This window comes from Mirounga leonina, unplaced genomic scaffold (genome assembly GCF_011800145.1).
Source record: "Mirounga leonina isolate KUSES-001 unplaced genomic scaffold, KU_Mleo_1.0 Mir_321, whole genome shotgun sequence".
Lineage (NCBI taxonomy): Eukaryota > Metazoa > Chordata > Mammalia > Carnivora > Phocidae > Mirounga > Mirounga leonina.
In genome coordinates, this window is record NW_023270680.1 from 3,299,780 (window position 1) to 3,322,268 (window position 22,489).

General features: G+C 53.9%; 1 protein-coding gene across 1 annotated transcript in view; it reads left to right on the forward strand.

Moving 5' to 3' along the window:
- The first annotated feature begins 13,910 nt into the window (after nucleotides 1–13,910).
- Nucleotides 13,911–22,489, forward strand: part of INSIG1 (insulin induced gene 1) — an 11,003-nt gene continuing 2,424 nt past the window's right edge. Inside the window, exons 1-5 of the mRNA XM_035029864.1 lie at nucleotides 13,911–14,017; nucleotides 14,564–14,992; nucleotides 17,177–17,301; nucleotides 18,519–18,685; nucleotides 19,023–19,122. Of these exons, the coding sequence (XP_034885755.1) occupies nucleotides 14,590–14,992; nucleotides 17,177–17,301; nucleotides 18,519–18,685; nucleotides 19,023–19,122 (795 nt within the window). The 5' untranslated portion in view covers nucleotides 13,911–14,017; nucleotides 14,564–14,589. The remainder of the gene's footprint in view (nucleotides 14,018–14,563; nucleotides 14,993–17,176; nucleotides 17,302–18,518; nucleotides 18,686–19,022; nucleotides 19,123–22,489) is intronic.

Genomic DNA, 22,489 nt, shown 5'->3' on the forward strand with positions numbered 1-22,489 from the left:
AATTGCACACATATTTAGCTGAGTGTGCAATTGAATTACTTTATCAAAAGACAGTGCTGGGGCACCTGGGTGGCTCAGTAGGCATCTGACTCTTGGTTTCAGCTCAGGTCATGATCTCATGGATCTTGAGATCAAGCCCCAAGTTGGGCTCTGTGCTCAGTGGGGAGTCTGCTCGACATTCTCTCCCTCTAACCCCTCCCCCACTCTCTCTCTCTCACACACATGCTCCTCTCTCTCAAATAAATGGATAAATCTTTAAAAAAAAAAAGTGCTGCTATTTATCCTAAGGAAAAAGAATAAGGATGTGCATAAGTACGTAGCCATGAGGTTATTTATTGAAGCTTCATTTACGATAATGAAAAATAGGAGGCTGTCTATGAGTGTCCAGTGATTGGAGAGGCTGAGAAGTTTGTCACACACACCCACACCCCATGTGACCAGGAAACATTGATGTGACCGGGATGATGTTGACCTCAGGTTATCAGATTGTCAGTGGCAGGAGTAAACAGAAACAAGGTAACAAAATATTATGTATAGTATAATCGTAACTAAAAACTTGCTCGTAAGTTTACAAGTGTAATTATACAGGTAAAAGACCTGGTCATTCGCATATACTCACCATCTCTGAGTTTGGGGATTATAAGTCATTTTTATTTTCTTGTTTTTACTTCTTCTGACTTTCCTATGTGAACATGAGTTATTTATTTAAAGATATACATGCAGATTTTTTTTAGGGGGGACAGAGGGAGAGGGGGAGAGAGAGAGAGAGACTCTTTAGCAGGCTCCACACCCAGTATGGAGCCCAATGAGGGGCTCGATCTTACGACCCTGAGGTCATGACCTGAGCCGAAACCAAGAGTCCAATGCTTAACCAACTGAGCCACCCAGGAGCCTGGACATACACACAAAATTTTAAGCAACACACCAGGGCATTTCCTACTTCTAAGGTCCTTAAATTCTTTATTCCAATGAAATTTCCATAGTGTTTTTAAGACTATTAGTAAATATTTTCCCTAAATTGGGTAAAGTCCAGCCCAATCACTTGCCATGTCTTCAGAGTGTGACCGAGACTTCTTGCTCTGAACAAACCCACCATTTGGCCTCAGCAGAGGTGCTCAGCAGATGGCCAACCTGGGGTCCCTGCTCTCAACAGAGGGGGTACTGTCGTGAGTTCAACTGGGTCTCCCAGTGCTAACCCCTGGAACCTGTGAAGGTGACCTTATGTGGAAATAGCGTTGTTGCAGATGGAATTAATAAAGATGAGTTCCTGCTGCAGTAGGACTGATGTGTTTCTAAGAAGAGGGGAGAAACATGGAGAGCACACACCCAGACAGGAGAGAGCCACATGGCGACAGGGGCAGCCAGAGATGGGAGAGATGTGGCTGCCAGCTCAAGGCGCCAGCCATCGCTAGGAGCCAGGGACACAAGAAAGGATTCTCCACTAAAAACTTGGGAGGTAGCATGGCCCTGCAGAGACCTCGATTTCTATTAACCCTACTTTCCAAAATCCCCTCCTACCTACTAATCCAGGCACAGTATCAAGACGAATGCAGTTCTTACCAGACGTAGAATGTTCCCACTATTCTGGGTGGCTCGGCTTCTGTGTACCCTTACCCCCTAACTCACGGTAATGGACCACCAGCAACACTGAATGGAGTGGCCACTTGGCATGCTTCTCCTGGGAAGCCTGCACACCCACGGCAGAAGCCACTAGGCCTTGGGGCATTGTCAGAAGCTTCAATGTCTCCCCAATAACCTGCACCGATGGCAACCAGGCTTGCTGTCCTCAGAAATTTCTGGAAGCCTGTTGCTGGGAGAAGGACAAGAAGAGGTGGTGGTGACTCCACCAGGCCCAAGCAGGAGAAGGAACTCCCCTGCAACGTCAGGGAAAGAAGATTTGATGAGGACTACCTGGAGGAGGCCAGGGTGAAGGGGACAAACAGGGCAGCCAAGCATCCAAAGACCAACGAAAGGGAAAGTCATCCCCCCCAACCCCGCCCCCAGGGGCTGATGGAGCTGGGAGGGGCCCCCTGAGGGCAAGCCCTCCTTCCCACAGCAGTCACCCATCCCTGGCCTGTGCCTCCGTCAGCCAGCAGGGGTGTGGGGAGACATGGTGGGCTGGGCTGGCGGCAGCCTGCAGGGGTGTGGGGAGATGCAGTGAGCTGGCGGCAGCCTGCAGGGGCCGGGCAGGGCAGAGACAGAGCAAGGGGGTAGAGCAAATGGGCAGTAGCCAGAGCAGGTGGCAATAACCTTGGAGGACTTGTCCTTAAAAAACCCAGCCTCGGGGACAAGCCGAGGAAGCCGCAGAAACCCCAGGTGACCCAAGAGCCTTCTTGTAATGCAGCCGGCCTTCCAGCAAACCTGAGTATTCAGTGTGCAGAGATAATTAACACTAGACATCAAGTGTCGGGAGAGCACGGGAGAGGGGAAGCGAGTATTCGGGAAGCACACTGAAAAGAGAGAAAGGAGCCTGACAAAGGCCTTCTACCATCACCAACACTGCCGTGGTCCCTGGCCACGGAGGACGCGGGCAGCATCGCACACGGCGCCGGGCCCTTCCCCTCCCGTGTCGCTCTCTCCCGGGCTTTGGCTCGCCAGCCCAGGGGCTGCAGGATTCAGGCCTGGGCGCAATCACACGCACAAGGAAGAACCAGCCCATGGCCATTTCTGCCTCCTTCTATCTTTTTTCTTACATCTGCTTGTATTGTGGCAAAATACACGTAACATACAGTTGACCATCTTAACCATGTTTGAGTGCCGCGTTCTGCGGCATTGGGTACATTCACTCTGTTACGCAGAGGCCACCACCGTCTGTCTCCAGAACTTTCCATCATCCCCAGCTGTAACTCTGTGCCCATTAAACACGAGTCCCCCTCCCTCGGCCCCTGGCCCCCACCCTTCTGCTTTCGCCTCCTCCGGGGATCCCTCACTGAGTGAGCCACACGGCGTTAGTCCTTCGGTGACCGGCTTATTTCACGCAGCAGATTGCCCTCGAGGTCTGCCCACGCGGTCCCAGCAGCTGCCTCTCATTCTTTTCCATGCCTGAGTAGTAGTCCCCTGCGTGTCCACACCACCGCACCTCAATCTCTCCTGCATCTGGGAGGGACCACGGGCACCCAGCCTGCGATCCCGGCAGCCTCTCTCGGCATTGCTGCCTCATGCACGTTGTCCCTTAGGGTCCTGTCCCCAGGCCCCCCACCCCACCCCAGGCCTGGCTGTGAAACAGCACATGCTTTTCCCACTTGGCTGTCTCCTGAATCTCTAACAAGGGCATGTGGGGAATGTCCGTTTCTCGTGTCAGGGCTTTTGTTGCCAACACCCACAGGGAAGCTGACGAGGGATTGACAACAAACACAGGGCAGTTACAAACCTCCCACATTCCTACGGGAGTCACTGTCCCCAGCCGACAGCCCTGGGCTCACTTCTGAAGATGTAAGTGGGAGCCAGGTAAGTGGGCGCTCTGTCCCACCCCCGTCTCCTGGGCTCAGCCACGTACATCACATGATGAGCTGCTTGATGACCTGTTTCTCCCTCACAGGCCTGGGTCTGAAGGGACACGAAGTGGGGACGTGGACTCTGTGCTCTCTGGGACTCTCCGGGCCGTGGGGCTCATCCCGACAGGCACAGCACCCCCTTCCCCAGCAGTCACCCTCTGTCTGGGGCCCAAGGTGAGAGATGGCATGGCCAGCCACCACGTTCCACCTCAGAGCCCCTGGATCAAAGGCCCCTCATATCCTACCCACACGACCACTGTCACTCTGCAGCCTGCTTCCCTGGGAAGTTAGTGATGGCTCCTGGTCTCGGCCCCTCCAGATCTGTAGTCTACGGCTGGTCGTCTTCCAAAGCAAGCAAGGTGAGCATGAGCCTGAGCTCACGGGACGCCGGTAGCTCTTGAATTCTCCAGACGCCTCACGCCTGTAGCAGAGGGCCCCCCCGGGGGAGGAGCACAGTGCTTCCAGAGGAGAGATTCGGCTCTGCTAACATCTAGCATACAGGTGGACGGTGAGACCCCGCTGGGCCAGACCATCAGGGGCCGGAGGGTCATACCACCGTGAGCCTTGCTTCATGGGCCCCCCACCCCCATCCCCCAGGGCCCTCCGGCTCTGCATCATCTTGCCTGTGTAGCAGAAGCTGGCTCACTTCTTGTCCACATCCCCGGCTGCAAGAACAAAGACAATCCAGGAAACCACTTTGTGTTTAAAGAGATGGCCCAGGAATTCCTCACGGCACATCTGTGCACACCCCATCCACCCAAGTGGAGGCCTAGGACCATGCCTGACTGCAAGGGAGCCCGGGAATTGTGGTCTCTTCCTGGTGGCCAGGTGGCCAGCCAAAAATCAGCAGTCCTGCTAGTAAATTTCTCTTCCTTGTGTATCTTATCATGTCTAGAAATATTAGTACAGCGATGCCCATGTAATTTATAAACACACCAATATACTTCGGGATGCAAGCTAAGCTTGTTGTAACCAATAGGAACACATGGCCAAAAAAAGACATGGACCCACAGGATCAAGGCTAAGCTTCTTAGCAAATCCTTCTTCAGGATCTGGCCCAACTTTCTCCCACTTCTCCAGGCATAGTCCCAACATGCCCAGCCATGCTCGGAAAGCTCTGGGCACTTTGCACCTCTGTGCCTTACTCCCTCAGCCTCCCTCCACCGTCCCCCTTCTCCTCACCACACACTGGCCCTTCACGCTCCAGCAGAAACATGCCACCCTCAGAGGAGCGTTTCCTCACTGTTGGACTTCTGCTTCCGTAGCGTTCTGTGAGTCCCTGGAGGAAACCGGCCTCGGTGTGTGGAAGTGATGTCCTCCCCCCGCTAGCAGGCAGAACAAGACTCCATGCCAACCCCTGGGACCTTGGATGTGTCACCCTCCGTGGCAGTGGGCCTTTGCACGTGTGACTGAGGCTCCTGAGACGGGACCACTGTCCAGTGGGTCCTATGTGAGCACCAGGGTCCTGAGAAGCGAATGAGGGGGCAGCGGAGTCAGAGAAGGAGGTGTAAGGACGGAGGTGGAGGTCGGACTGACACTGGGAAGGGGCCATGAGCCAAGGAGTAGGGTGGCCTCCAGGAGCGGGGAAGGCAGAGTGCCGGAGTCCAGCTCCAGCCGGGGTGGGTCTCTCGTAGGAAAGGACGGCATCGGCGAATGAGGAGACAGACACAGGGTCAGGTTGCAAGCATCTCCTCCGACAGCCTCAGAGGAACTTTATTTATATGTTAGGATTTTTTTGTTTTTCCATACTTTCGTAACATGTGATTATGTTTTTTCACAATTGATTGAGATAATCTTAGATCATTTTTTTGATTACAGACAGCCTTCTTTTATTTTTCCTTTGTTTTTTTTTTTTTTTAAAGATTTTATTTATTTATTGGAGAGAGAGAGAATGAGAGAGAACACATGAGAGGGGGGAGGGTCAGAGGGAGAAGCAGACTCCCTGCCGAGCAGGGAGCCCGATGTGGGACTCAATCCAGGGACTCCAGGATCATGACCTGAGCCGAAGGCAGTCACTTAACCAACTGAGCCACCCAGGCGCCCTTATTTTTCCTTTGTAATGATTAATATGACCTTTATTGATTTCCGCTTATTGACTTTCGCTAAAACTAAAAAACAATACGCAAAGAGAAAGGTGCTAGACAGAGCGTGACCGTCTTGCTATTTTGTTCTATAGCGCAGGAAATATAGTGAACTGTGGAACAGCCTGAGCTGTTCCTTTCTTAGAATCTTGCCACTTCTGAGGCGCCTGGGGGGCCTCGTGGAATTAGTTTTATTATGATTGCTTAGATAGGCGTAACTAAGATGAGTAGTCACTTTATCATGAAACCCCAGAAATATTCCCACAATTACAAAGATTGCCATAAACAAAATGAAAGAGAATAGCAGGAGCCAGCTGTGGAGTCTCCTGTTTTCAGGATCGTCCCCCATACTTGGACCTTGTCGAACAGCATGAGTAGCTTGGCTCACGCCAGCAGAGAAGTGGATTTCCCCATGGAGCCTCCAGCAGGAGCGAAGCCTACCAACCCCATGATTTCCACTCACTGAAACCCATTTCCCACGTCTGACCTCCCGAACTCGAAGATAATACATTTCTGTTTTTTGGTTTTTTTTTTTAATTTTATTTATTTATTTGAGAGAGAGAATGAGATAGAGAGCATGAGAGGGAGGAGGGTCAGAGAAAGAAGCAGACTCCCCGCTGAGCGGGGAGCCTGATGCGGGACTCGATCCCGGAACTCCAGGATCATGACCCGAGCCGAAGGCAGTCGCTTAACCAACTGAGCCACCCAGGCGCCCCACATTTCTGTTGTTTTAAGCCACCACGTTTGGGACTCACACCACACCCTTCTCCACAAGCCTGGGGCTCCTGCAAGTCACGTGCAGAAGCTTGAGCTGCCTGTGCATCCAGCGCGGCGTATACAGCAGATGCTCAGTGAGGGTTTGTGAATGGAAGCCGGGTTGTGGGGGCAGGATGGCAGCCTCAGACTCCAACAGAGCGGGATTGGAATCCCTGCTCCGCCTCTCATTATGTACAACAGCTCTGAGCCACTTTCTTAGTTGGGGGCTCAGTTTCTTCACTCGACCTAACAGTGACACCTGCTTCAGGTGTTTGCAAGGATTAAATAAGAGGTGATATTGGGCCTTTGTGTTTTGGATGATAACCAAGGAAAGTAGGGTCCTGAGGCACGACGTGCTCGCTCGGGGAAACGCTCCGCGGACCTTGCCTACCCCCCACCCCCCCCCCCCCCCCCCGAGTGTCCCAGCTGTGCATCCTCGGGCAGACTACTCCCCCCCGAAAAGCCCCCCCAACGCGAGCCCGCCTTCAACCTCCGCTAGAGCCCGGGCCACAGTGACCAGCTTCCTGGGGACCCCTGCCCTGTAGCCACCTGCCGTGGGGGCACCTCACATCCATGTCAAGGGGCTTACCACAGCATTTTATCCTCTCCGGGCTCCACAGCCCAAGGCAGGGTGTGGTAGCCTCTGGGGTAGAATCTTCCTGGTGCTGAAGGACATTTGCAAGGCGGGACAAGGGGCCCCGCCCTCCGAGGAAACCACCCTGAGGAGGATTTCACACCACCCTGGAAGGAGCCCTCCAACCTTTCCCATGTGATAGGTAGGTGACAAAAATCTGATTGGATGACAGGTGCAAGGAGGGTTAATCAGATTAAAACAGGCCACCAACTAGCCCATAAAAACCCCTAGACTTAAAACTCCGGTGGCAACCCTCTCGGGTCCCCTCCCTCCTTGGGAGCTTTGTTCTATCATTTTGCTATCACTCAGTATCGCTCAATATCGCTGTTGCTTTGCTGCCCACCACTCTGTCTGGTCTCCCTCCTCAGTCTTCGAAGCCATGTGACCAAGAACCTCGGACACCGACTGAGAAAAGTCCTGCAAGACTAGCCCTTTCCCCTCCTGGCAGCGCCTGGCTGGCCTGAGCCTGCGGGCGGGCAGTCGCATTGCTATCCCTGCCCTTGCCCTGTGCCGCCTTCTCCCGTGTCTCCTTTGAGTCCCCCCTCTTCTTATGAGGACATCAGGCATATTGGATTCAAGCCAAACCTACTCCTCTACGACCTCCTCTTGACCCATCACATCCACAAGAACCAAATTTCCAAATAAGTTTGTATTCTGATGTCCCAGAAAGGACATGATTTGGGGGGACACTGGCCAACACAGTCAGTACCCCCATTTTGCCATGGCCATCTCCCACCCTCCTGGACACTGCCTTCACCCCCCAGGAGCTCAGGCACCGCCCATGGCCCACCCTCACATCCCAAATGTGCCATCGGCCAAAGCAACTTTGTCCTCCACGGGCATGACCCATCCAAGCCCCAGCCTCTCTGTGCCCTGACCCCCCACCCCCCCAGGCTGGTGACTCACTCCACACCACTTCAGCCGCCCAATCCTAGGGCCACTCTGTGGACCTGGTCATCACGTACAGCTGCTGTCTCCTTCTCCTGAAGCCATGCATTCATAAAACTTCCTGTGACCTTCTCTTCTCCAGATGCCAAATCCAGTAACACATGTGTTGGTGCCTGGTTTCTATCAGTGGACAAAACAAAGACCCTCATGCTAGAGCCGACATCCAGAGCTCACACGGTGCTCCCTGCACGCTGGTCCTTCCTCCCTGGGGGGGCTCCAGGAGAAGCTGGCTCCCACTCCCTGGTGCAGCCCCCCCATACTTCCTTCTGCCCTCCTTGGACTCCATGACCCCCTTAACCACTAGTCAAATTCCTGGACTTCCTTGCTCCATTGTCCAGAAAGACTCAGTTCTAGATACCCCAGAGGGTGGGGCTTCCCGACTCAGCCTGCCCCGGGCGTGGCCCAAGGAAGAGTCACACCACCCTAAGGCCCCTGTGGGATCCCCGCAGAAACCTCAGCCTGGCGGTAGGCACTCCTAATCAGCCCCTCCCTCCCTCTTAGCTAAGGACCCCTGCTCCTCCTTCAGCAAAAACTGGAACTGCCTGAGGGCTACGCCCTGCCATCCCTACTCCAGTCCTTTCCTCACAGAGGTGGCTTCAGGGTAATTCCAATAAATTCCAAGACTCCTCAGGGAATTACCCACAGGTCCTTCCCCTTTATCAGTCTCTACTGGAATCTTCCATCAGCATTTAAATTGGCTCATGTCCCCCTCATTTGTAAAACAGAAGAGAACTTCCTCTTCCCTAGGTCTACACCCCTGCATCCCTTCCCCTGTCTGCACCTCTCCCCAGGGGCCCCACAGGCACCACCTCCCTGCACACTTGCAGAGGGAGTCAGGGGTGGGTGTTTGTCTTTGCCACTTCCGGCCCTCCTTCCCAGAACATACTTCCCGGGACTTCTTGACTTCTTTATCTTCCTATCCCTCCTGGCCTTCCATCCCTGCGCTTCGCAGCCTCTTTTCCTCTTCTCTATTCCCAGTGCTGTTGGAGGCTCACTGATTTCTCATCCCACGCATCTGCCTTGGCCCATCCTCGAACGGCTTCAGCCGCCATTTGCAATGGTCTCTGTGATGGATTCACCAACAACCTTCCACATCTAAGGGCTGGCCTGGAAGGGAAGGACAAATTCTTCTTTATCCTTCAAGGTCTTCCTGATGGATGAAGAATTAAATTTATGGGAGACAATTAACAGGAGAGGAAACCGAAGGTCTATTACATGCTCACAGTGGCCCAATAATGAAATTGAGACCTAAAGACCTGACCAAGGCAGGCAGTTTTTATACTTTTTTAGACAAAGAGACAATACATCTGTGAGGAGTTGACAGGAGAAAGAAGATTTCGCTCTGGGAGCTTCAGTTAGTAAGGAATTCTAAACAGAATTGGGGCGGGAGGAGTGAATGAGTCAAAAGTAACAAAGGTTGTTTAGGTAGCCTTCTCCGCTGGAAATCTCCCATCTCTGGTCATCAGGATGTCTCTTTAACTCCTGGGAAAGGGAGGGAACTTTCACGTGGGAGATTTGTTTCCTGCTTTTAGGGGACAGAGGAGGGTCTGAGTGTCCTTCTGCCCAGGCTGTCTCTTTAGTAACTTTTATTTTAAATAATCAGTATGCCAAAGTGGCACCTTTGGGGACAGCCCTTGGCCCCTGCCGTCTCTTGGCTAATGATGTCCTTGTACTCCCCTAAAATCTGCCCTAACCAGACCTACAGAAGCAGTCTGGGCTCTTCCTGCGGCGCCGGAAGATTCTGAGGCTACGCCGCCCCTGGCCGTGGGATTCACCTGCAGCCGCACGGAGGGGCTGAGTATAGAACAAGGAGAGCAGAGGGATTAACAACCATGGGGCAAACCTGGACCCACCGGAGACAGGAACAGAGAGCTGACCGATACATGTCTTTTTCCCAAAGGACTGTTGTATCTGCAAAGTGGAAGATATCTTGTGTGACCAGGCGCTGGACAAGTCTCGCCCATGGCTGCGGCCGGCTCAGTAATGCACTACCTTGGGTTTGCTTTTCCTTCTTTGCCGCCTACTCGCCTCTTTCCCTCACTCTCCTTGGGATGACACTGGCCAATAAAGTCTTAGCAAGGTAGTCAAGATGCTCCTCAGCCTACAAGAATACCATCTCAGTACCAGAATCATGACCTGACCGCCTCATGCCCACCAGGATCGTGAGAATCATAAGTTCAGGAGTAACAGGTGTTGGCAAGGATGTGCAGAAATCAGAACCCTCATTCCCCTCTGGTGGGAATGTGCAGTGCGCAGCTTTAGAGAAGAGTCTAGCAGGTCCACTAACGATTAAAGACAGAGTTACTACATGACACAGCACCTGCAGGCCCAGCAGCCCCACCCGGGAGAAGCAAAACACACCCCCACGGAGACACATACACCAATGTTCACAGAAGCATTGTTCATCCGGGCCTCAAGGTGAAAACGATGCAATTATCCATCAGTTGGTGAATGGGTAATAAAATGTGCGTTTCCATATAATGGGATATCATTCAGCCATAAAAAGTAAACTATAGGCACATGATACAACATAGGTGAACCTTGAAATATTATGCTAAGTGAAAGAAACCAGGGACACCTGGGTGGCTCAGTCAGTTAAGCATATGCCTTCGGCTCAGGTCATGATCCTGGGATCCTGCGATGGAGCCCCACGTGGGGCTCCCTGCTAAGCGGATAGTCAGCTTCTCCCTCTGCCTCTCACCCTGTTCATACTTTCTCTCTCGCTCTCTCTCTCTCAAATAAATAAATAAAATCTTAAAAAAAAAAAAAAGAAGGAAACCAAAGAACACATATTATATAATACTATTCATATAAACCTCCAGAACAGGAAAACCTATAAAGACAGAAAGTAGATTGCTAGATGCCCAGGGCTGGGGAGTGAGAATGGGATTATGGGTTTTTTTTAAATATATTCCTGGGGCACCTGCATGGCTGAGTCGGTTATGCCTCTGACTCTTGATTTCAGCTCAGCTCATGATCTCAGCGTCGTGGGATCGGGCCCGACGAGCCCATGGTGGGCTCCACATCGGGCTCCATGCTCAGCGGGGAGTCTGCCTGTCCCTCTCCCTCTGTTCCTCCTCCTTTCTCTCTCTAAAATAAATACATAAAATCTTTTAATAAAAAATAATAAAAATATATTCTTTCATATTTTCTGAATGTTTTACAACGAGCATGTGATATTTTTCTATTAAAAATAATATACTTAGCCATCTACCCTATTCTAAAAAAATATTTATTATAAATGGTTATTAATGTTTAAAAAAACAATAGCAGGAATACAGAGTTTGGGCAGTAGATCGCTCACTGCATGACATCTGAAAGATCTTTGACACCCTGCCCTTCCCTTCATGGCCTGAGTCTTCTGTGTCCAAGAGAGTGACAGAGGTCTTGTGTCCTGAGTTAGTGATTTGGGGAGAGAGTATGGTCCTGCGTTTAGTCCATAAGCAATAGTAAACTTTCCTTGCACGATGGCACATCTACAGTGATTAACATAGAGAGATGTAATTAAGAACTAAATGGTGCTCTCATGAACACAGTTCCCTAAATACTTAACTCAGAGTAACTGATGGGCTGGGGAGAAGAGATTCCATCGTGTTCAACAGAGAGCCTTCATGCGTTAGAGAACAGCAAGAACAATGTCACCGGAGGTAACGGAGTTGCAAATTCTCACAATATTTGAATATGGTTTCCGAAACCAAGCCTGTAGTCGGCAAGACTGTACATTCACGTTCCTCCACTGCCATTCCCCTAGACTAACTTCATTCGTGGGACCAGACTCATCCGGCACTGGGGCAAACCACAACCCTGGGGGGTGCAGCGATAAACACTATCAATACTAAGGCCAACCCAACAGCCCTCAGCAGGAACCCAACAGAACGCAGCCCGCAGGCAGCCCTCCCACCTTCCCACACGTCTATCGGGCCTCGGGGTGGCTCCGGGAGGCCCCCGATTCAAAAGTCCCAGTACAGATGTGAGGGAATGCAGGGTCAGAGGCTGTGGGGAGAAAAGTAGCCATGTGAACAGACCTTAACACACCAATAAGCTCATGTGATGGAGTCCCTTTCCACACAGGAGACAGACAATCCAGGAACCCATAAAATATTTTCATAAGGGGCGCCTAGGTAGCACATAAGTTGATAGTGGTGACCAGGGCTTAGAGCGGAATATTCCGAGAGAGTGTGAAAGCCTGCTTCTGCCCTTCCCACAGAGAGAGGTGAAGATGGAACCCCTCCATTCCATCCACCCCCACTTTGGGTTGTGTTCAAGAAATGAAAACAAGTTACACTATTAGCAAATGCTACGTTTTGGTTATGCGTGAGGGTTTGAAAACAATTTTGTCATAATCCGTGGTGACGACACTTGTTAAAAACGTATGCTCTCATAGAAGTAGGAGAGATTATGTTAAGTTCACACCCATTTTGGCATGATGGACTGGGTGTAGGGTGTCTGCACCGTAACCCGGCTGTGTCTGCCCTGTAAGTTAGCAGCAGCAGAAAACCCACCACTGTCGCTGGGGAAACAGTAACAAGCTAGTGAATGGCAAATGTCTTTATGCAGCCCTTCTCAAAACTTTCCTAATGAAACACCCCTTAAATCCTGGAGTGTGAACACAGCCACTGTAAGCATTACTTTTCCTTGAAGTTTCCTGTTTGTTTGTTTTTTTAAAGATTTTATTTATTTATTTGAGAGAGAATGAGAGACAGAGAGAGCATGAGAGGGGGGAGGGTGAGAGGGAGAAGCAGACCCCCCGCCGAGCAGGGAGCCCGATGCGGGACTCGATCCCGGGACTCCAGGATCATGACCTGAGCCGAAGGCAGTCGCTTAACCAACTGAGCCACCCGGGCGCCCCGAAGTTTCCTGTTTTATCATTAAAAAAATCATGTGAATCCTCCCTCCCCCACCCCCACTAAAAAAAGGAACTTTGAGAAATATGAATATCTCAAGAGGATGTTTGTTTTTTTAAAGCTTCTGGCATAGAGCCAAACCCTGATATTGAAGATGCCACACACAATGGAATTTCACAGTCCCTCAGCCCATGGGGTCTCTTGGCCACCGGGGGGTTTGCTCTCAGTCTCTGCTCGTCTGCAGACAGTACGGAAGACCACAGACTCATTCTCCGCTGCTGTTGAGGAACATCTTAAATAATACGATTTTCTCAACAAGATGCGGGTTTTTGATTAGCATGGGGCATACGGTGTGACACTTGTGGCCAACAGCATATAAATACACATTACACAGCAGCGAGATGATCAGCTTTTTGAGAGTGAAGTTTAGTAAGAGTTCGTATTTTGTTTTTCTTGAGTAGTTGGGATGGTTTGCTTTCCGTATGTGAGGAAAGACGAGGTGAAAGTGGAAGAAATTGTTGCATGAATGAAACTTGCATCATTTGCATTTCCATAAAAGATCCTGCCGAAGGTTTCTGGACCCCTATGTACCGCCGGGACACCCCCCCGCCCCCCAAACAGCTCCGATCTCCGCGCCCTCGCTACGTGCCAGGCATCAGTCACCGGCGGTGAGTGGGCAGGTGCGGTGACCATCAGGCGCCGCAGAAGCGGGTCACAGACTAGAGGTCGGGGCACCGCCAGGTGACGCGGCGGGTGCAGCGCGATCACCCGTTGACCGCCCGGTGGAGGGGGCCCGGTTGGCAGCGGAGGCTCATCGTGCGCCACGTCCGGGCGAGGACCGGGAGCCCAGGTCGTCCGACCGAGAGACGCCACCCACCCGCTCCCGGGAGGCCCGCTCTTCCCTCCCAGGCCCGCCCGGCAGGGCCCCGCAGCCCCTCCGGCCGTCCGCCCGCCAGCCGTCCGCGCTCCCGAGCCAGCGCCGGGCGCGAGGCGGTGGTGGCGTGTGCTGACGTCATATGGGCCGCGCGCCCCGGATTGGCCGCAGCCGCCTCACCAGACCGCGAGCGGACGGGCGCGCGGGCGGGGCGGGGCGCGCGGGAGCCACGCCCCAGGCGGCGGGCCGGGTAGGCTCACGTGATCCGGGACCCCGCCGCCCGCCTTATAAGCTGCGCCGCGCGCCCCGCGCCACGGGCCCAACTCCAGGCGGTCCGGGCCTTGACCTCGTTCTTCCGCGAGCCCGCGCGGGCGCCCCTCGGACAGGTACGCGGGGCGTGTAGGGGGCTCTGGGTGGGCGCGGACTGGGGCCGAGCTCGGGTCGAGAGCCTCTGGGCGGGGGCGGGGAGGTCGGGGCGCCCCCACCCCCTCCCGGGAGCTGGACGGACCCCAGCCCGGCCCCGGGGCGGGGCTGCACCCCTGACCCCGGTGGGCCGGCTTAGCCCCCCTCCGTCCGGGGCCCCTGGTAACTTGCGCTGCGCGCGGACGAGGTGTGGCAAACTTTGGGACTGGACGGGCCAGCACTAGAGGTGCGTGCGGAGGGCACTCGTGGGCCCGCTCCGGTGCGGGGCAGCGCGCGGGCGCGCCGGACACCTGGCCGCCGCCGCCCCCAGCCCGTGCGCGCTCAGGTGGGCCCTCCCCGCGGGACCTGCGGCGCGGGTCGCGCAGTCTGCAGGCGCCCCGGGGGCCCGGGCTCTCCCGGCCGAGCCGCGATGAGTGGGCATCGCCATCCGTCCGACGGCCGCCCCGGACCCGCGCGCCCCTCGCCAGCGAACTTGACGGGGCTCCGTCCCCCGCCCCCTCTCCCTGCAGGAGCGCCGGCCCGCCCCCGGTGACCGATGCCCAGGCTGGACGACCACTGCTGGAGCTGTTCCTGTGCCCAGGGCGCCAGGCACCGAGGCCTCCCTGGAGCCGGGGCCGGAGGGCTGGCGGCCAAAGTGGGAGACATGCTCAGCCCCGCCGCGCTGGCGGCCCGCCGCGGCCCGGACCCCGACTCCGCGCCCGCCCGCGGGCCTCGCAGCCCCGGGGCGGGGGGTCGCGGCGCCAGCGGCGGCCCCCCCGGCAGCTGGCACCACCACCTGGTGCAGCGGAGCCTGGTGCTGTTCTCGGTGGGGGTCGTGCTGGCCCTGGTGCTCAACCTGCTGCAGGTGCAGCGGAACGTCACCCTGTTCCCCGAGGAGGTCATCGCCACCATCTTCTCGTCGGCCTGGTGGGTCCCCCCGTGCTGCGGGACGGCGGCCGGTGAGTGCAAGGAGGGGGCCGCTCGGAGCGGTGGCGGGCACGGGGGCCCGCGGGGGCGCCGGGCCGGTCTCCCGCCGACCTGGCCCGGGGGCGCGCGTATAGCCCGCCGCGGTCCCCTGGCCGAGCGGGCCCGGGATTGGTGGCCCGAGAACTGGTGAGCGGCGCGGCCTCGCTGCCATTGGCCGGACGCTCGAACACGCTACCCGCCGGACACCGAAAACAAACCGTCACGTGGGCCGGCAGGGCGGGGGCGGCGCGCGGAGGGGACGGCCAGTCCGCCACCCGGGTGCCGCTGGCCGGAGTCCCTGTGGACGGGCGCGCTGACTTCTTGGACTTGTTCTGCTCCCTGGCTGCTTTTATGACAATGCATGTTTGGTCTCAGCTGGGATGACGACCACTGAGCGCTTCTGAGGTCGAGCAGCGTTCATCGATGAGCCCGCTGTCAGGTGTTTGCTGCGGCCTGCACTGCACCAGCTGTGGGAGTACAGAGGGGGCGTTCCGGCCCCTGCCCTCAGCATGCCACGCTCTGCTGGGCAGAACACAGGTCTCTCCAAGTGGGACCTGGTCTGGGCAGGTGTGCCCTGCTGTTGGCTGTGTAGCCAGCGTTTATGGACTGCTCGCTTTGTGTTCGATGTGCTTTGCTTCGCTCACTCCTTACAACAGCACTCTGCTGTGGCTCCATTTCACAGATGTGGAAACTAAGTCACAGAGATCTTAAGCATCCCTGTCTAAGGGGACCCAGTAAATGGCAGGGCTGCTGTGCATCACGCTGCACACTGCCTCCCTGGCGTCTGGGTGTGTCCCCTGCGTGGAGACACATCCCATTGGCAGCAGACCCACTGAGCACAGCTGGATGGCACAGGGCTCGGAGTGGGGCCTTCTAGCCAGGACACATCACTGGGGGGATACTGCAGCTACTTGGTGGGTAGACTGCTTTCATCTCTGTTCTTAGGAAGATAGGGTACTACTTGGCCTCCCTAAACCCTTTAAGCACATGGTTATCCTATTAAAAATCCTTTTTGGGAAACTTACCTAGATGCAGATCCCATGTTTCATGCCCATATGGTACAGCAGTTCTTTCTTTGAATCAAAAATCTGATCTTAAAAATGAAATATTTTAGGTTAGGCTTTATTTGCAATTGAAGCTTCAAGGGATTCTAGGACTATCTGAAACATAGTTTCTCATACCTCCTTTTAAAAAAAAAAATTATCAGGTAGGCAGAGGGCAAAATCCCACAGTACATTTGTACCTCTAGCCTTTAACCTTAAAAGGTAAGATTAAGTTACAGGAAAATAAGTTCTAGAATTGTTTGGGTTCCAATTTTCAAAACTCTAAAATTAGAACTTGATAAAATGTAATACGAAATTGAAACTGAAACTCTCCCATTGAGTGTTTTGCCAGAATTGTGTCTCTTGTTTCTCTGTTCAGGAACCTGAAATAGTTACCTCTTTCACGGACACCAGGTGGAACTGCCCCATGGCTTTCAAGCCTCCGCACTTGGGTGACTTTAGGTGCTGAGCCTTGCGTCCCACAGTTGGTCCCAGGGGCCTGGATCCCCACCAGCCACCAAGCGCCCTGTTCCTGCCTTCACTTTGTCCATTTTACTTCTGTCCTGGAATGCCACACCCACCCCCTGTCTAAATTCTCTTTGTCCTCATGCTTTAAAATTCTGTGCCTGTGAAAATTCCCTAACTCTTCCAGACCACAGTAAGCTCTTCCTACTCCGCCTTCTAGTTACATAACCCTCGTCATTTTACACATGAGGGAACAAACATGAGGATCCAGGCCCCATCGGAGCCTGCAGGGAACAGGGGGGCCTGGTTTTCTGAGCCTGGTCCCAAGCTATTCCCACAGGTCAGGACCTGGACTCGGGGGACGCTCAGCATGGCTGACTTGTCATAGCATTATATGGATAATTAACCCCCCCTGCCTGATTCAAGTCCGTGCCTAATGAAACTGAAGAACAGCAATTCTATTTTAAGTTTCTCAAAACAACGTGAGCCTTTTGTTTGTACTCAAGGAAAACAAAAATATAAAATTAGTCTAAATTAAAATGCTGTATTATAGGACATACATTTTTCTAGGAAAAGAACTGATTTGAATAACATGTTAGTAATTGCCACATAGAAATCATATCCTTGAAAGCTGGTATATTCTAATACTATGTTGTTGTTTTTTACCAGCTGTTGTGGGCTTGCTGTACCCCTGCATTGACAGTCACCTCGGGGAGCCGCACAAGTTTAAGCGGGAGTGGGCCAGCGTGATGCGCTGCGTGGCTGTGTTTGTTGGCATCAACCACGCTAGTGCTGTATCCTTCCACGGATGTGCTGCGTTTCCTCAGCTCACATGCTGAAACGTTTGTTCCCTTTAATGAGCATATATTATCTCATAGGTTCGCTGAATGGTCTTCTTCCAACTCTTACTTTAAAGCGTGTTGCTTGGTTTCTACTTAGCAAGTGTTTTCGAAGTGGTTCGGGAAACTTAAAATAATACCAGAAGCAGAGAGGACTTTCTCTGTTGTGTGGTAGTATCTTCTGGTTCCTTGGAGTGGGTTTTGTAAATTCCCTTTCACATGCCCACCTTACATCCTTCTGTTGTGAAGACCTGGTGTCTGGCCCAGGGAGAAGTGGCTGGGGGTCCCTGTTCTTGGGCCGCTTCTAGAGGTTGAAGAGAAACCGGTCTCTGCTTCTCTGCCGCCTCCCTGGCTCTGACCACCAAGTTTCAGGGCCAGGCAAAGGTGGTGTCCTCTGCAGTAGGATTCTTAACGGAAGGTCCCTAGACTTCCCGAGTCCTCGGGTGAAATGCATCGCACAGACTGTGTTACGTGTGTGTACGTTAGTGTGTTTGTCAGGAAGGACAGGCCATAGTTTCCCAGGTCTCAAGACTTTGGGTTTCTTTAGCACAACTAGAGTCCATTTCAAAATCTTAGGGGAAGGTATTTTCAGAGTTACTGTTTCTTAAATCTGCTCTACCTGTATTTTAATGATTCGAGCGTCAAGACAGGATATTATAAGATACCTTAGCTCTGACAACATTGGTTTTTTTCACCAGCTGATCAGTAGTGTGATGAAAAGCAGCTGTGTCTCCACAGACTGTGGAAATGTGTAACGTAGAATGACACCTGATGACGTGTCCAAGGAGACATGGGGAGAGGAGTGTATTTGCTCAGTTCAGGTTACTAATCAAAACAAAAAATGGGACTGGGACTATAGAGGACTTAGCAAAATACGCTGTTTTGTGGTCTAAATGCTTGCAGCTACAGCTTTGAGAATGTCTCCTTGTAGATGAACTATCCAAGCATGTGATCCAGAGGCGTCCTGATCATGGCAACCTCGTACCCAGCAAAGCCTTTCTGCAGCAGCCTGGGCAGGTTTTTTGGATGGAGAGTTATGTGGTGGATAATAATGAAAACATACGTGTAGGATCTGGGGTGTTGTGTTTTGCTTGGTTGGTTGGGTTTTTTCCTTTGGCTTATTTTAATCATCTTAAAAATCACTGAACTTTTCCTTAACCTTGCATCACCAGAAATTGGATTTTGCCAATAATGTCCAGCTCTCCTTGACATTAGCAGCCCTGTCTTTGGGCCTTTGGTGGACATTTGACCGTTCGAGAAGCGGCCTCGGGCTTGGGATCACCATCGCCTTCCTGGCCACTCTGATCACTCAGCTGCTGGTATACAATGGTGTCTATCAGTAAGTATGTGCTCTCGAATAGCGACTGTGTCCAGAAGCTGTAACTTCACTTTTGTTAAAAACACCCACTCAGCTGGATGTCATGTTTTATTTATATAACATGAGGCCGGTTTGGGCAGGAAAGTCTCAAAAATGCTGCTTATTGTCGATTTGCACGTTAACAGCGTAGCGTCTGTAACTTGATCTCGGGGCGCAGCATGCAGACGTGACCGGCCCGCGGCCCGTTGCGGTAGCCGGGTGACCTGTGTCTCCCCGCTGAAGGGGGTCTTAGCCCGGAGGCCATCCGAGCCCAGGGAAGCTGACGGCTCGGGCACAAGTCCCTCTGCTCTCTCGGCAGGTACACATCCCCGGATTTTCTCTACATCCGCTCCTGGCTGCCGTGTATCTTCTTCTCGGGAGGTGTCACCGTGGGCAACATAGGCCGGCAACTGGCTATGGTACGTGGTGACGCGGTCTGCCCCTGGCACGGCAGGTGCTGGCCTCCTAGGCTGGCTTTGCACGAGTCACTGTAACGTGTGCTGGTCAATGTCTAGTTGAGAGTCAGGAACGACTACTGAGAAGAGCGTACGTTTAAAAAAATAAGTAGCAATACCAATGCAGCTCTTTGCTAAATTATAAAGATTCAGGGGATTTGTAAACGCATGATGAGCTGGAAAGCAAGCAGAGTTGTGGGCAGCCCTGCATGTAATGGATGCGTTCAGTGGCTTTTCTGAGCTCTCAACTACTCTAGTAACTGGCAGCGTGTGGTCACTGAAAGGGCTAATGGTTGATAACGAGGCCCCTGCCCTCACGCGGGGGCAGGTGATGCCAGGGCAGCAGACACCGCGGAGACCCTGCGCCCAGGTCTGGGCCTGGGTAGGCAAGCCCTGTCCTTCCTGGGATCGGTGGGCCTGGCGGGCCTGGCTCGGCGTCGCAGGGAAGACGGACTCCCAGAGCGTGGAGCCATTTCTGAGAGCCGGAAAGGCAAAGGAAGTCTGGGATCATTTTGGCAGTTCTCTTCAGTAGTAAACATTCACATTTCAACACTTCAGTAAGAGAAAATTAAGTGTGGACATTAACTGTTCTTTCGAGTTGACTTTGACTCTAGGGCTGCAGTGAAACGAACTGAAGAGAACTGCGGGGTCTTACGAGGGCCACTGCCCTCAGAGATCAGCCCTGGGGCGTTCGCAGAAAACTTGTCTTGGTCCCTCAGGCTGTTTATAGAACAGGACGTCTATTTGTGCCTGCTGATACTTGTGGGAGTTGAATTTGAAGGCTGCGTGGCTGGTTCACAGAGATAGAACTAAGTTCTGAAAGATGAAATGTGTAGCACTGTCCCACTGGTTCCGGAGTTCCCCGTCCCTCCCTCCACCCCTTCCAGTTCCAAGGAGCCAGCGCCCAGAAGGGAACTTGATGAAAATACAGTTTCTCGCAGCTCCAATGAGGGTCAGAGGACTTGGCTTGCTTATATTGACTTGCACGGGACACACGTGCGCTGACTCCCTCCTGCCCAGCCCACTGACTGGTTTTCCGAGTAGAACTCGGCAGGTCCACCATCTGTCCACCATCCGTCCACTGTCCATCCACCAGTGCTTGTTCTTCCCTTTTAGTCTTTAAGAGCCGGGGGACTTGTATAAGGATGTTCTTACCGTACCTTGAAATGAGGGGCGCAATAATCACCTTCCCTCCCAGGTCATGAGAATGAGTGGACTTCTCAAGTCTCTGCACCCACCCCACGTGCCATTGTTTCCATCCATAAGCATGCAGCTCCCTCCCCCTGGGCCCCAGCTACAGGGAGAGTTAGCAGGGTCAGAAGTGGGGGCTTCCTTCCCCTGGACCAGGGGCACTGCCGGCCATCCTGTCGCCTGGGACGGGAGCTGCTGACGGCGAGTGGCCGCTCCAGGGGAGGGAGACGGCAAGGCCCCCATTCTCTGGGTGGAGAGCTCGGGACAGGTGAGCGTGAGTGAGACCGTCCTCAGTTGTGCGGGCAGCTGTGTTCGTGCTGGGGGAAGCTCCGTGTTGGAGCGCGGCTTCCGGCGGCTTCGGGGAGTTGGGGCCGCCTGAGAGTGCGGAGCCAGGTTTAATCCCCATTCTGTAGCACGGGTCTGTCTGACTTGGCGGGCAGCACTCGCCTCTCTGGTGAGGAGACCGGCCTCGTGAGTGGGGGGTGGGAGATGGGCTCTGGAACGGGTTAGAAGCAGCTACTTTTGGGAAGTAGAACTGTGCATGGTTTTTAGAGCTCGTTAGATTTTTCCAGTCCTCATTAAAAAAGTTACAGTAAAAGCATTACTTTTTTTTTTTTTTTTAAGATTTTATTTATTCATTTGAGACACAGAGATAGAGAGAGAGAGCATGAGCAGTGGGAGAGGCAGAGGGAGAGGAAGAAGCAGACTCCCCGCTGAGTCAGAAGCCCGATGCGGGACTCGATCCCAGGACTCCAGGATCATGACCTGAGCCGAAGGCAGACGCTTAACCATCTGAGCCACCCAGGCGCCCCAAAGCATTACTTTTATAATCAGAAACGCACGTATTGTGTAGGAACTTGGAGCCTGTGGAGGGTGTGGATGAGGGAGCAGGGAAGCCACGTCCCAAAGCTGCACGCGGGCTCCGTTCAGTGGTTCAAGTAACTTCCTCCATGTGGTAGTCGTTTGCCTGCCCGATGCTTAAGAGAAAATGGTGAGCCTGTAGCATGATTGTATGGAAGAGCTTCGAGTCTTTTAAAACGTTAAGGCGTCAAGCTGCCCCAGGGCAGGGGACGTGTGGCTCTGCTTCTCGTGGCCCAGGCTGCAGGATTCCTGGCAGCGGAGAACTGACTCTTTCCCATGGGTGAGGGCCACCCCTCGGCCGCCGAGGGCTGTAGCAAGGCCGTGTCCTTTCTGAGGGCTGTGTCGGCTCGTCCAGTCTTCGCGGCAGCAGTTTGAAGTGGGACCTGCTGTCTCCCGATGTGAAGACGGTGGGGAGAGCGGCCAGGAAGGCCAGCCGCTCACCCGAGCGCGTGTGGAGGGAGGGAACGCGAGGCCAGCGCGCCCGGGGTGTGACGCCCGCCCTGCTGGCATGCGGCGGCCGGCGGCCCTTCCTGGGGCCCTTGCCGGTGTCTGTGCGGTGCCCTGGCGTCACAGGGGTCCCCTGCTGCCCCGGGACATGCTGCTGTCAGGCAGCGCACCCGGTGTCCCGTCCGACCCAGGCTGAGCGATCGCTCTTGTCGGTGGTCACTTGTGTCCCTGCGCTAACACCAGACCTGGCCGTAGTCTCCCGGGCACCGTGGGTGGCAAACCCATCTTCTCTGCATCCCACGTGCAGTGGGTCTGCCCCCGGGTTTCTCTAGGCGACCTTTGTTTAGGACCTTTCCCATGTTTGTAGCCAGCAGCTCATCGTGCTTTCAGATGACCAGATCTTACGTCTGTGTTTCCCTGGGTAGGAATTAGCGCCCGAAAACTCCTGGCGGCCCCCTCACTGCGCTTCCCCCACATCAGACACAGGACAGTCTTGGGCTTCTGTCGCTGACTGGTGGCGTTCATCCGAAGTCCTATAGGATGGGTGCCTAGGTGGGGGAGGCCGGTGGGCCACATGGGTTCGGGGAAGAAAACATTCGCCGGAGGTCCTCCCGTGCCCTTCAGTGGCCTTGTGACCTCAACAGAGGCCCTTGGTCGTTGGAGCTGCTCCTCCCTCAGTGAGACCTCAGCCCTGCGCTGGGAATCGCCGCGCAGCACCCGAGAGCGGGGAGCACCCGAGAGCGGGGAGCAAACAAAAGTGGGGAGCACCCGGAGAGCGGGGAGCACCCTAGAGTGGGGAGCACTGAAGAGCGGGCAGCACCCGAGAGCGGGG